The sequence below is a fragment of the Podarcis liolepis genome (assembly GCF_965112155.1).
Source record: "Podarcis liolepis genome assembly, chromosome: 4".
Lineage (NCBI taxonomy): Eukaryota > Metazoa > Chordata > Lepidosauria > Squamata > Lacertidae > Podarcis > Podarcis liolepis.
In genome coordinates, this window is record NC_139558.1 from 98,017,239 (window position 1) to 98,032,236 (window position 14,998).

Here is a 14,998-nt window from a genome sequence, read left to right on the forward strand (position 1 = left end):
AAAAAGACATTACGGGGTGGGGGCAGCCTTGCAGGCTTCTACTGGGGGGGGGGGTGAGCAGAACCTCAGTTAATTTCAATAATTTTGGTGGATCTACGCCCATGCTTCCCCCCAAAAAAAATCCTCCTCCAACCCCCCCCCAACCATCCTTTTCCCCCTTCCCTGGGTACCACCCGTACCTCGCAAGACGCCGGAGTAGGCAGCGATGAGGGTCTTCATGGCTTCAGCGTTGCAACCTGAGCGGCCTCGGGCCCCGATCCATCCCTCGCCGGGATGGCAGCGGCGCTCCTCCTGCTCGCGAGCCGGGAACAGCGCAGCTTCGCTCGGGGGGACGCGCAGCAAAGCCAGCGGACGCGGCGGCAGCAGCTGCGTCTCCTTCTCCCGGCGGCGGCAGCAGCAGCAGCAGACGGACGGGGGCGCGCGGCGCGTCCTTTTATAGCACCTGGCCGGGGGCGGGGCCACGGAGGATTGTGACGCCGCGCGGCTGGCCGAGGCGGGCCGGGCCATTAACGGGGCTAGAAGGGGGGGGGGGAGCGGGCGACGGAGTGGGGGGGGGGGCGGAGATGGGATTGGAGAGGCGTTGCGAAGCCTCTCGCCAGCTCCCCCCTGGCCATCAATTCTTCCCTTTCCACCTCCCCCCCCCCCCGCACAGGGTGAAGGATGGAGCATTCCGGTGGGATGCTAATACAGTGGTACCTCGGGTTACAGAGGCTTCAGGTTACAGACTCCGCTAACCCAGAAATAGTACCTCGGGTTAAGAACTTTGCTTCAGGATGAGAACAGCGGGCTCTGGCAGCGCGGCGGCAGCAAGAGGCCCCATTAGCTAAAGTGGTACCTCAGGTTAAGAACAGTTTCAGGTTAAGAACGGACCTCCAGAATGAATTCTTAACCTGAGGTACCACTGTAATAATAATAATAATTATAATTATAATAATTTATTTATACCCCACCCATCTGGCTGGGCTTCCCCAGCCACTCTGGGCGGCTTGCAACAAAATATTAAAATACAGTAATGCATCAAACATTAAAAAATACAGTAATGCATCAAACATTTAAAGCTTCCCTAAACAGGGCTGCCTTCAGATGATGGTGATGATAACAATAATTTATTTATACCCCGCCTATCCGAGTGGGTTTCCCCAGCCACACTGGGTGGCTCCCAACAGGATATTAAAAATACAATCAAACATCCAACATCAAAAACTTCCCTAAACAGGGCTGCCTTCAGATGTCTTCTAAAAGTCAGGTAGTTGTTTATTTCCTTGACATCTGGTGGGAGGGCATTCCACAGGGCAGGCGCCACCACCGAGAAGGCCCTCTGCCTGGTTCCCTGTAACTTGGCTTCTCGCAGGGAGGGAACTGCCATGAGACCCTCGGAGCTGGACCTCAGTGTCCGGGCAGAACGATGGAGTGGAGACGCTCCTTCAGGTATACTGGACCGAGGCTTTTTAGGGCTTTAAAGATCAGACCAACACTTTGTATTGTGCCCAGAAACGTATTGGGAGCCAATGTAGGTCTTTCAGGACCAGTGTTATGTGGTCTCGGCGGCCGCTTCCAGTCACCAGTCTAGCTTTCTGAAATAGTTTTAGTTTCCGGGTCACTGTCAAAGGTAGCCCCACATAGAGCACATGGCAGTAGTGTTATGTGGTCCTGGCTTGATTAGCTTTTAACACTTGCCGGATCCAGGGCTCAGAAGGCTCTGGCACACGGTCAAACACCCCAAACTCACAGCAATACTGCGCCACCATCTCTGCCATACGTCACATGTCTTATGACATCAACTGGTCTTGCTTGACAATGGGTAAAAAAAAGATGTGTGTTTTCACTATAACATGGCAAATATGCGTGTCCCTTTGGAAAGGCGAGTTGTATCCTGCAATACTGGATGTCATTGATGCAATAATAATGCAATACTGGTGAATTTATAACCATGTTCTTCTGCTTTATTAGTTGTTCTGCAATGCTTGCCCAAACATTGACACTGTCTGGAGGGGGCACTTGCAGTCCATTACAACAATATTTGGGGGGGGTGCACTAATAATAATAATAATAATAATAATAATAATAATAATACCTTTATTGTCATTGTACAACTTGTGTACAATGAAATTAAACAAGCTTCCCCCCCAAAAAAAATCACTCAATCTCTTATCGAACAACACACCACCTCGCAAGTCAATTTCGCTACGTTACTAGGGTTATAACTTTTCTACAACCTCATGTTCCTGTAGCTTAGTTAGATGAACTTTTGCCTAATAACAAAGAAATGAACTGTCATTTCCAAATCTTTTGAAAAAAGGTCACCCCGAAATCAACAAATCGATTTTTGTGTATTTAACTGTATAACGTATTACGTAATATGCATAGCATAAACAGAGTTTGCATTTTTTTCCTAACACTTGTACAATGTTTTGTACAATGTACATCACTTCTTATGGCTTTGAATAAATTGGGGTTGCAGATTGTCTTAGTTTCTGCTGCAAGCACCATAAAGTTCCCACATCACTTTGATTGTGTTTTCTTTGTATATAGACCAATATTTGGATTCTTCTGGAACGTTCTACACAGATTAGGAAGTTCCAGACAGCTGCAAAAGTTCTAAACAGTTCCCTAAAGTTTTTTTAAAGTGCTAATACTTGCGAGTAGTAGCTTTACGTACACGGTGATTCCAGTTTTTCATTTTGGGGCGACCTTTTTCCACAACTCAGAAGAATTGGACCCTTTTTCAGTGCATCTAAGCAAAAGTGCATCGCTATATGATACAGGAAATCGGGTTTTTTGCAGGAGGGAAAGAAGTCAAAAAGTTATAGCGCTAGTGTGCGCACATGGGAACATTTGCAGTATGAAGTTGCAAGATTTGGGCAGGAAACTTGATACACGCCCTGGTTGGAAAGAAAACAGCAGGTCTACCTGAAACATTCGCAAGCACAATAGGATGCCAGCTAGCCAGGGAGACGGTACCGCTGATCGGCAAACTGACCAGTGCCAATCTGCAAACTGACCAGTGCAGATAGTTGTAGCAGCCCAATCCTATCCACGTAGGGCAGGGGTCAGCAAACTCTTCCAGCAGGGGGCCGGTGGACTGTCCCTCAGACCTTGTGGGGGGCTGGACTATTTTTTTGGGGGGTGGAATGAACAAATTCCTATGCCCCACAAATAACCCAGAGGTGCATTTTAAATAAAAGGACACATTCTACTCATGTAAAAGCATGCTGATTCCTGGACCGTCCGGGGGCCAGATTTCTAAATTGGGCCGGATCTGGCCCCCGGGCCTTAATTTGCCTACCCATGACGTAGGGTTTGGCTTCAAGAGAAAGCTCTTCCAGATAGGACTGCAATGCTGGATATCCGTATCGCAGCCACCACAATCTTCCCATCCGTCAATGGCCTTAGGGCAGGCACCTCCAAACTCGGCCCTCTGGATGTTTTGGGACTACAACTCCCATCATCCTTGACCACTGGCCCTGTTAGCTAGGGATGATGGGAGTTGTAGTCCCAAAACAGCTGGAGGACTGAGTTTAGGGGTGCCTGCCTTAGGGAAATGCATTTGGGACCTTTGCGGGGTGATCAAGGTCTGATCCAAATCTGGAAACTCCCTTTCCTTCCCTCCCCCCTTCGTTTTGTTCTTTTAACTTTAGAAAGTATTTGTTGTACCTTTTTCGAAACAAGTTTTCTGGCATCAACCCAACTGCAAGCAGACTGGCTCCAGGTCAAAGTACCATTCCCAGCTGCCTTGTTGTATGTGTATATATATATATATATATATATATATATTTGCTTTCGTAGATTTTCGTAGATATATATATATTTCCAGACAGCCTCTGTGCCGATGGGGGAATGGCTGAAACCACAGTTTTAGAAGTCTGTCCACATGCACACAAATGCTTTTTTTAAAAAAATAAAAAAATTATTTGATTTTACAAGCGTAGAGTTAAAACAATATCAAGCAAATATATGCATTTAGAGATTTCTCTGATTCTCCAGACTTCCCAGCATCCCCTCCATGGGACTTATAGTCAACATTTTCAACTGCATATTATTTCATGATCCATATTTCGTATCTGTCCATATTGTCCATAATAATTGTTACATTACAAGTGTTATTAAAACCCTGCTAATGTTTCCAACTGCTTACAGTGGTCTCCGAAATAAATTATAAATTTCTCCCATTCTTTCTTAAAAGTTTTTGTCTTCTTGGTTCCTGAGCTTCCTGGTCAGTTTTGCCATTTTGGCATAGCCCATCAGCTTGGTTTGCCATTCCTCTCTGGCAGGATAAAATGCAATGCAAAGATAATCTAAAACCGGGTCTTCTCCCTGTCACCCACACGGCCCACCCCCAACCCTGTTGACCTTCACACTGTGCAAGAAGACTTGACACAGGAATTACTTCACCAACAATTTTCCAACATGCTGCTCCTCTCGCTCATGGATTGAAACCCGTCGACCATAGACAACACACTGTGAGGACTGCATGGAGACCAAGTTCTGTGTGGAACGGCTGAAGGAGAGTCTGTGTGGCGTAGCAATTAAAAATGTTGGGAAGGAGATGCCTAACATGTTGTTTAGTCGTTTACCCATGTCCAACTCTTCGTGACCCCCTGGACCAGAGCACGCCAGGCCCTCCTGTCTTCCACTGCCTCACTTCGGTCAAACTCATGCTGGTAGCTTCAAGAACACTGTCCAGCCACCTCGTCCTCTGTCGTCCCCTTCTCCTTGTGCCCTCCATCTTTCCCAACATCAGGGTCTTTTCCAGGGAGTCTTCTCTTCTCATGGCCAAAGTCTTGGAGCCTCAGCTTCAGGATCTGTCCTTCCAGTGAGCACTCAGGGCTGATTTCCTTCAGAATGGAGAGGTTTGATCTTCTTACAGTCCATGGGCCTCTCAAGAGTCTCCTCCAACACTGAACAACCGGCAATGAATGTGGAAGGCTCCGGCAGATTGACCAGACAAGGTAAAAAAAAAGTAAAGGTAAAGGACCCCTGGACGGTTAAGTCCAGTCAAAGGCGACTATGGGGTTGTTGTGCTCAACTCACTTTCAGGCTGAGGGAGCCGGTGTTTGTCCACAGACAATTTTCCGGGTCATGTGGCCAGCAGGACTAAACCACTTCTGGCGCAACAGGACACCGTGACGGAAACCAGAGCGCACAAAAACGCTGTTTACCTTCCCGCCACAGCGATACCTATTTATCTACTTGCACTGGCGTGCTTTGGAACTGCGAGGTTGGCAGGAGCTGGGACAGAGCAACAGGAGCTCACCGTGTCGCGAGGATTCGAACCACCAACCTTCTGATCGGCAAGCCCAAGAGGCTCACTAGTTTAGGCCACAGCGCCACCCACAAGACCAAGAGAAGACAGTCAGAAGGTCTGACTGCCCATTCTGTGGGTCCCCAGATTTTATTGGATTACAACTCCCATCATCCCTGAGCTCTGGCCTTGCTAGCTAGGGGTGATGGGAGTTGTAGTCCAACAACATCTGATGACCTACAGGTTGAAAAAGGCTGCTGTTGAGGGAAGTGTGGAGCTCTCAAGCTGAGAATGTAGCCCACCGAGAAGGGAAAAAACTGATCCTAAACCTCTGCTGCCTTGCAGGATATCTTCAGGAGAAGAAAATGCTCAGGAGCCAACCCTACACAAATCCGGAATGGAGGCCTTAAGACAGTGGGATGGTGCCTTGTACACCTCCTTCCAGCAACTCTTGCAGCGTAGGTGGTGCCAAATGTCTAGTTATGCTTTCCTTTTGACCAGGTCAGTGAGGCCGAGAAGGGGGTCTTGTTGACTGGGTAGCCCAGGACCTCCAGAGAGGTCACTTTGGTGCTGCTTTGACTTCACTCCTGGAGGTGCACTCCATTTGTCTTTTGTGACAGAGACATGCCAACAACCTGACCGTTTCAGAAGGTAGAATTAAAACACTTTGGTTTTCCAAAAGCAGATTCTGTGCTTCTTCATTAAATGTAGGTTGACCAAGCTAAATGTTGCCCTATTGCAAAAATAATAGCAGATTTGAATTCTTCACACCCAAAAAAACCGTATTTTTAATACTTCCTCACTGAAGAAATGTGCAAAAATTAAGTTTCGCTCCCTAAAATGGCACACCCTATTACTGTAGCATTGCTTAAATGCCTGTAATATCTTAACAATGGAGGAAAAGGGGGAGAACAAACTGGTCCCACTGAACTTTGGCTGCCCCACCAGCTTTGGCAGTTACCAGCCATAACTGAGGATGACTCCTGCCGTGGTTTTCACAATGGTGTGTACGTGTCATGGAAGCGCATCATGCGCGAGTGCCCGCTGTCCCAATTTTCGGCGTCTTGCATCATGTCATTGCGTGACTCCTGTCGCAGAATTGGACCCGGGAGACACGCTTGCAATCTGTTGCTTCAGCAAAGAGCCCCAGAGAGCCCTGCCCCACTTTTGGAACATGGTTAAATCCAGCCATGGAAAGGGAGAGCAAAGGCAGACTGCTTTTTTCATCCTAAGTCCCTGCCAGTGCTCAGAATCTGTGGTTTTTCCCCCAAAGGGTCAGCAAAGAGTCAGCAAAGGTAAAGGGACCCCTGACCATTAGGTCCTGTCGTGTCCGACTCTGGGGTTGCGGCGTTCATCTCGCTTTACTGGCCGAGGGAGCCGGCATACAGCTTGCGGGTCATGTGGTCAGCATGAATAAGGCGCTTCTGGCGAACCAGAGCAGCGCACGGAAACGCCATTTACCTTCCCACTGGAGCGTTACCTATTTATCTACTTGCACTTTGACATGCTTTTGAACTGCTAGGTTGACAGGAGCAGGGACCGAGCAATGGGAGCTCACCTCGTCGCAGGGATTCGAACCACCGACCTTCTGATCGGCAAGTCCTAGGCTCTGTGGTTTAACCCACAGTGCCACCCGCGTCCCTAAAGAGTCTGTAGACAGGGACAACTTCAATGTCCCCACCGGGTCCTAGACTTCTCCCAGGACTTTCACCCCTGACTCTAGAGATGAGGTCGGTTGTATTCTTTTCTTTCTTTTTTTGCCGTGGTTCATTTCTCCACTGTACAAACTTAACCAGGCGCCAAAAACGGGGTTTGCACCAAAATCCGGAGTGCGGCTCTGTTGCAATGCGTACAAAAGGCCAAAGTTACAAAAGGATGTCGAAGAGAGTTTGATTTGTTGCCAGTTCAGTTTTAAATGCTGGGGCGGTTCAATGAGGGACAGTGTCCCCCAGACTTCAGGGAGCTGACGAATCTGAAACTTACTTCACTCTTCCCACCTGAAAAAAGTTTAATTTGCAGAGTGCAGGAATGCAATCACTGGTTTGGGAATGCAATCTTCATGGGAGGGAAGGAAGACAAGTCCATAGCAATTGGGGCCACCTCCCACGAAATCAGTTAGGTTTGCTGCATGGCTGCACTGGAAGCAAGTGATCCAAACACCGTTGGAACAGCATTGCGGCATGAGGGACACTTCAGAGCTGTCCCAGAATTGTCTACAATTCTACGATTCTGTAAAAAGCATATGGGGAGAACAACAACTCGGATCCCTTTTACCTCTGAGCTGTTTACATGTCAGAGGTAAGAGGGAGGGAGAGGAGACCCATGGTAGTATCCTATATCCCAGTGCCAGTTTTACATATAAGTCAAACAAGCTATAGCTTAGGATTCCACTCTCTTGGGCCCTCCCCCAAAAAACAATTAAAGAGGGGGAAACTGGATTTACATTTTCAAAACACAAGATAAAAAGCAAATAAAATAAAACCTACGCACAGCAACAGTGTTTTGTGTTGTGTAGGCTCCTATGATGTAAGAAATGGGCCCACAATCATTTTAAGTTAGAGCTTAATAATTATTTCACTACTAATATGTTGTTATTGTTTTGTTGCTGTTGTTTAGTTGTTTAGTCGTGTCTGACTCTTCGTGACCCCATGGAACAGAGCATGCCAGGCACTCCTGTCTTTTTATTTATTTATTTATTTATTTATTTATTTATTTATTTATTTATTTATTAATTATTAGCTTTTTAAAAAGTCTCATAGGGAAAATTGAGGGTGGACAGTGGACATTTTTTGTCTCCAGGCCTATATTTCACTGATGGAAGACCAGTCTACAATCAAGTACAGTTCCATTAGTGATGATAAAATAAAACGTTAGATCGACAACTGCTGGTTTCAAAAGTGCCATTCCACAGGTTCCCATATGCCTTGGGTAGTTCATGCGCATGTTCTTTGCAAATGAAATAAAAGTGGACCGTGTTTTGACAAAGTTTTGCAGAGCTGAATCACAGAATCGTAGAATCATGGAATTGTGGAGTTGGAAGGGATCCCGGGGTGATCTAGTCCACCCCCTGCAAAGCAGGAATCTCAACTAAAGCATCCCTGACAGATGGCCATCTAACCTCTGCCAAAAAACCTCCAAGGAAGGTTATTTTTTCCACTTTCTCGTACCTTTTCCGTCCTGATGAATTTCCTTGAGAATTCTCTTTTGAACAATGACAATCACAACACGATGTGGAACTTAAGTCCGGAAAAACGAGAAACAAAGAAATCAGAAATGACAGGCTTACCCATCCCCCCTCCAGCTGTTTTGGGATACAACTCCCATCAGACCCAGCAACATTTGGCAGTGCTGGCTAAGGCTGATGGGAATTGTAGTCCAAAAGGTTGGTGTAAGGCTTTCAAGGGCCTTGAAAATCAGGACAGGATCTGCTTTCCATGGCCGGTGGTCACAAAGTGAGGCGGGAGCCCATAATTCACATAGCGCAACTTATACGGCCTTCAGATCCAGCTCAGTTTTGTGATTTTTTATTTTTTTTAATGCCAATTATCCACTGCCTTGCTGAGCCTTTGAATTGCCTCATCCTCGCCAGCAGTTACATAACACGACACAGATAAGATGAAGGAGACAGAAGTGGGGAATGGGAATGAAGGCCGGGGCCTGTGAAGCCTTTCCTGTTGCCATGGAGACAGAGAGGAGAAAGGGTCCTGAGGCGGCTCTTAGAAGATGCTCTTTTTTCCTCCTGTCCAGCCGACATCTGTGTGATGATTTTGTAGGAAATGGAGGGAGGGAACAGAGATCTGGCTTGCTAGAGAAGCAGGGCCCTCGCCATTCATTTTGTGGGGATGGTGGGGACCTCAGGGTGTGGGCGATAATGCGAAAAGCAACTGCAAGTTTGTGCAGCCACCAAGCTAGAGGCATCGGTCATGGATGCTTTAGCTGAGATTCCAGCATTGCAGGGGGTTGGGCTAGATGACCCTGGGGCAGTGGCGTAGCGTGGGGGGTGCAGGGGGGGCGGCCGCACCGGGCGCAACATCTGGGGGTTAGGGTTAGGGGGCGCAAATCCATGGGTTAGGGGGCGCACGCTACGCCACTGCCCTGAGGTACCTTCCAGATCTACAATTCTATGATTCCAACATCCATAGCCTTTAACTATCTGTGGCCTTCTAGAAGTGGGTGGTATGTTTTTAAGGTATTCCCCCTTGGTTTTTCCTCAAACTATTCCATCAACGGTGTCTCTGAAAAATTTTACACATCCCTTGGGAAGACAGGCGAACTAATGCCAGTGTACCGGAAGAAGCAAAGATCACTAGTGTCAAAGCAATGATTTGTCAACTTTGTTGGACTGGTCATGTTGTTCGGATGCCTGGCGATCGTCTTCCAAAGCAACTACTCTATTCTGAACTTAAAAATGGAAAGCGTAATGCTGGAGGTCAACAACAGAGGTTCAAAGACTCTCTCAAGGCAAATCTAAAAAAAATGTAGTATAAACACCGACAACTGGGAGACACTGGATTGTGAGCGCTCCAGTTGGAGAACAGCCTATAACAAAGGTGTCATGGGCTTTGAAGACACTCAAACTTGGGACACAAGGGAGAAATGTGCTAGGAGGAAGGCATGCTTGGCAAATCCTCACCGTGATCAACTTCCGCCCGGAAACCAAGCTAATCCAAATTATGTTGAGGAAAGCCGGGTTCTGCTGTGTACAAAGCATAATGGAATGTTTGTAACTAGGAATTGGCCCCAGAGTTTGCTCTCCCCAATTCCTCCTTGCTCCCGATTCCACAGTGGCAACAAAACCACCTTGGCCCACTGTGCCTGCTGTTATAGCGCAAACATTGCTAAGGAGGCATTGAGCATACCATGTAGTTTGGCTCACAAACAGGAGGTGCCAAAGTGCAAAGTTTTGGGACAGGTTGGTATGGGGCAAGACAAACCCGCCATGTCTAGACACACTGGCTTTCAGGGTCAATAGTTGGTCTCTTGCAGCTTTTTTTGCTGCAAGACTTTGACTGAAAGGCTGCTGTAGAAATAGTTCGCGTTCTGCCACTGCTTCTATTTTTATCCAAAAAGGGAAACGGTGGAATGTTGCCAGGGGAGGGAGGGAGATGCTTCTGTGTTGCAAAGCACAATGGACATTTTTCAGCTGCTCCCCAGAGGTGCTCTTTGTTAATGGAATCAAAGGTTCTCCTGGCAGCCCCCTTAAGAAATGAACCGAGGGCAAGAATTGTGCAAGCTCCAGGCTTGGCTTTGAGATCTCCCAGAAGAGCCTGCAGGATCAGGCCAAAGGCTGTTCTCACAGTGGCCAACCAGATACCTCCAGATACCTGGAAGGTGTGCAGAAGAGGGCAACCAAGATGATCAAGGATCTGGAAACAGATCAAGGATCTGAGGAACGGTTGAAGGAGCAGGACATGTTTAGCCTGGGGTAGAGGAGACTGAGAGGAGATAGGATGTTTTGTTCGGTTGGTCGTTTAGTCGTGTCTGACTCTTCGTGACCCCATGGACCAGAACATGCCAGGCACTCCTGTCTTCCACTGCCTCCCGCAGTTTGGTCAAACTCATGCTGGTAGCTTCGAGAACACTGCCCAACCATCTCGTCCTCTGTCATCCCCTTCTCCTTGTGCCCTCCATCTTTCCCAACATCAGGGTCTTTTCCAGGGAGTCTTCTCTTCTCATGAGGTGGCCAAAGTCTTGGAGCCTCAGCTTCAGGATCTGTCCTTCCAGTGAGCACTCAGGGCTGATTTCCTTCAGAATGGAGAGGTATTTTCCCTGTCCTGAATCTTTCCTTATCATCATATGCAAGATAACAAGTTGTTCCCCCTCTCTGCAAGAAACGGTCTAACAGCAGCACGTCAGAGAAGACTGTTCTATATTCCAAGCCCAGAGCCCAGTCCATGCATGCAGATGTCCCCAGTGAAACACAAGAGAACCAAACTGTACCTTTTACCTGTTTTGCTCTATAGGGCAAAGAGCAACTTTGGCGGATGAGGATTCAGATCAGGAAAAGGGTATTAGGCAAAGGGTCACAACCCAGCTTTTTCATACACAAGACACTGCTTTGATCTTTGGAAACATACACACGATCCTGCGCCCCCTGTCTAGACATCTGCCTGATATCCCAAAGAGCCTCTGTGATCGATTGAAGCCGACAGCTAGACAACCAGCTTGATCAGTGGTCTGATTCTGCGTAATGCGATTCCACCTGAAGGATTTCCATAGACCAGCGTCCGTTTTCTGTTTCATAGCAGCTCAGAGATCCATCAACAGTTTCAAGAAAAACTCTAACCATCACTGACATCGCTGTTATTTTAAGAAATGTAACCATAATGACTTGGGCTTGTTTTCTCCTCCGCCCTCCCATTCCTATTTTCCTTGTGTGTCGTGTCTTTGTAGGTGGTGAGCCGGAGGGCAAGGAGCTGTCTTAATGCAGTGGTACCTCAGGTTACAGATGCTTCAGGTTACAGACTCTGCTAACCCAGAAATAGTACCTCAGGTTAAGAACTTTGCTTCAGGATGAGAACAGAAATCGCGAGGCGGCAGCGGGAGGCCCCATTAGCTAAAAGGGTACCTCAGCTTAAGAACAGTTTCAGGTTAAGAACAGACCTCCAGAACGAATTAAGTTCTTAACCTGAGGTACCACTGTACTGATATTTGTAAGCTGCTCCAAGGTCCATTTTTGGCTGGAACTTATGTAAGTAAATTTCATCCTCCGGTTGCTACCTTCCTACATTCCAAGTAGATAACAACACGGGTGCCTTTCACAAAGCATTCGATTGCTTTGACTACTGGAGGAAAGGATAGGAAATAGAAAGCACCTATCCATCCCAGAGCTGCCATATGGAAGTCTTGCCCAATTGAGGGAAGAGCCATAGGGAAGCTCTCTGCTTAAACAAATGTCGGATGGCTATCAGTCAGAGATGTTTTAGCTGCGATTCCTGTACCTCAGGGGTTCGGACCAAATGACCTTCGAGGTCCCTTCCAGCTCGACAAATCTCTTCCCTCTACAGTGGTACCTCAGGTTAAGTACTTACCGCAATTCGTTTCGGAGGTCCGTTCTTAACCTGAAACTGTTCTTAACCTGAAGCACCACTTTAGCTAATGGGGCCTCCCGCTGCTGCCACTGCGCCGCCAGAGCATGATTTCTGTTCTCATCCTGAAGCAAAGTTCTTAACCCGAGGTACTATTTCTGGGTTAGTGGAGTCTGTAACCTGAAGCGTATGTAACCTGAAGCGTATGTAACCCGAGGTACCACTCTATTGCGAGGAGGATGTTTCTTAGTGTATTTTAATGAACTGGATGTTTTTTTATACGAATATGTTCCTGTGTAATCATGCTTACGTTACAAGGTAACTTTTTAATTACTTACGTTTTAAACGTCTTGTAAGTTGCTTGGGAAACCTTTTGTGCAATGAGCAACTGGCATGTAATTTGTTAATTTTTTAAATCTGTATCATTGCCACCTTCATCATCATCATCAAAGGAGGGAGCAGCCATCAGTCCTTGCTTTGCAGGCATGGCCAGTCACCCTCTGCCTCCTTCTCTCACCATCTGCCATCTGGCCCCTGCTTATCTCTTGGGAGAGTAGAAGCTTCTTACGCAAAGTTTCGGCTGCCAACTGTGTTGAAATTGAGAGTTGTAACATATTGCTCCGATGGCCTGGCAGTGGTTTAAGGCTAGTTTAACTCCGTCTGTGTGTAAAGTGTCCCCTTTCCCCCATGTGAACCTTGTAGGAAAGAAGGGGAGACTTTCCATCAAGGCCAGTTTATTTCATTTCAAGACTTCTCGTCTTTTTGTGCCTCTTTCTTTCTTTCATTCTCTCTCTCTCTCTCTCTCTCTCACACACACATACACACACACCCCACCTGGAGTTGCCACCCCTTCACCTAGAAAAAAGAACTGGGCAACACTCAAAAGAAACAGCCACACTATGTGCTTTAATAGGCTTCGAGGCCGTCTAATTAACCCCAAAACACTTCCATTTCCGAGCAAATGTTGCCTTCTTCAAAGAGATATAATTTAGCTATGGATTCCATCCATGCTATTTGTAGCCAGAACAGTAGATACTGACATAGATGCGAATTCTATGGGATAGTAAGTAAGTTGGGACAGGGCTGAGCTGCCCAATCTTGAGGGGCCGGGTTTCTCTGGGCCTCCCCGCAATGGCAGCTGGCTTCGCCAGACCTCGTAGAGGCGGGCGTTGTTGGGTCTCGTGGCCTCCTCCTGATCTGCGTGATGTGAGGTGCATATCGTATGCATGATTTTACATACATGTGATGTGCTCCCCACCCAGTGTTGGGCAGAACATGGCATGCTTGGATACTGACAAGAGTAAATTTACTGATTTTGGATACAGATAGTGTCGTCTTCTTCTTCTTCTTCTTCTTCTTCTTCTTCTTCTTCTTCTTCTTCTTCTTCTTTTTCGGACAAGATACTGGAGCTTGTGGTGGCATCAATACCAGCATCCATTGTGCCCTTCTGGGCTTCTTTACTGGGATAGTCCCTTCCAACTCTACAATTCAATATTCTAATGCTTCATTGTTTTTCAATGATTGGTTTCTTTCTACATTAATGGTTCTTGTGTTTACCGGTAAGCTGCCTTAAGTCCCATCAGGAGAATAGATGGGGTATAACATATAATAATAATATATTATAATCTATCTATCATCTATCTATCATCTATCTATCTATCTATCTATCTATCTATCTATCATCTATCTATCTATCTATCTATCATCTATCATCTATCTATATCTATCTATATCTATCTATCATCTATCTATATCTATCTATCTATCTATATCTATCTATCATCTATCATCTATCATCTATCTATCATCTATCTATCTATCTATCTATCTATCTATCTATCTATCTATCTATCTATCTATCATCTATCTAGGGACGCAGATGGCACTGTGGGTTAAACCACAGAGCCTAGGACTTACTGATTAGAAGGTCGGTGGTTCGAATTCCCGTGACGGGGTGAGCTCCCGTTGCTCAGTCCCTGCTCCTGCCAACGTAGCAGTTCGAAAGCACGTCAAAGTGCAAGTAGATCAATAGGTACTGCTCCGGCGGGAAGGTAAACGGTGTTTCCGTGCGCTGTTCTGGTTCTCCAGAAGCGGCTCAGTCATGCTGGCCACATGACCCGGAAGCTGTATGCCAGCTCCCTCGGCCAATAAAGCGAGATGAGCGCCGCAACCCCAGAGTCATCTGCAACTGGACCTAATAGTCAGGGGTCCCTTTACCTTTTATTTAACTATCTAATATAATATTTAATAATAATAAATCCTATAACTCAAGAATGGAGAATCTACGGCCCTACAGTTGTTTCCGGACTACAACTCCCATCAGCCCTTGCAGGCCAGGGCTGAAGGAAATCCATCATCATCTGCAGGGGGGTCACAGATTCCCCATCCCTGCTCTGACAGATGTCTAAGCCCTGTGGTGCACAGCACTGGTCTGCAATGAATGCACAGGGGCTATCTAAAATTACATGAGTTTCTTTCCCCCCCGATGCTAGATTCCATGTACAGCTGCTGCTTGTGAAACAAGAGCTGTCTTTGTGCAGCCATCAGCTGGACTCCCCCAGTCATGTTCTGACCACTTTGATGGACATTCTGGGTGTCCATATAGGTTTCAAGAATGTTTCCTGGACATGCCAAACTTCTTGCTCGAAGGTTCTTTTCTCCGCGGCTGCGGCTGTGTGAAATCCTTCAAAGGAGCCCCAGACATTTTCTCAAGAGCTGTACAAAGCTG

At 46.8% G+C, this 14,998-nt stretch overlaps 1 protein-coding gene across 1 annotated transcript in view; it reads right to left on the minus strand.

Annotated features, from left to right (window-relative positions):
• Positions 1 to 404, minus strand: part of DGAT2 (diacylglycerol O-acyltransferase 2) — a 65,150-nt gene extending 64,746 nt beyond the window's left edge. The window contains exon 1 of the mRNA XM_083499871.1: positions 180 to 404. Coding sequence (XP_083355997.1) covers positions 180 to 219 — 40 coding nt within the window. The 5' untranslated portion in view covers positions 220 to 404. The remainder of the gene's footprint in view (positions 1 to 179) is intronic.
• Between the last annotated feature and the right edge of the window lie 14,594 nt (positions 405 to 14,998).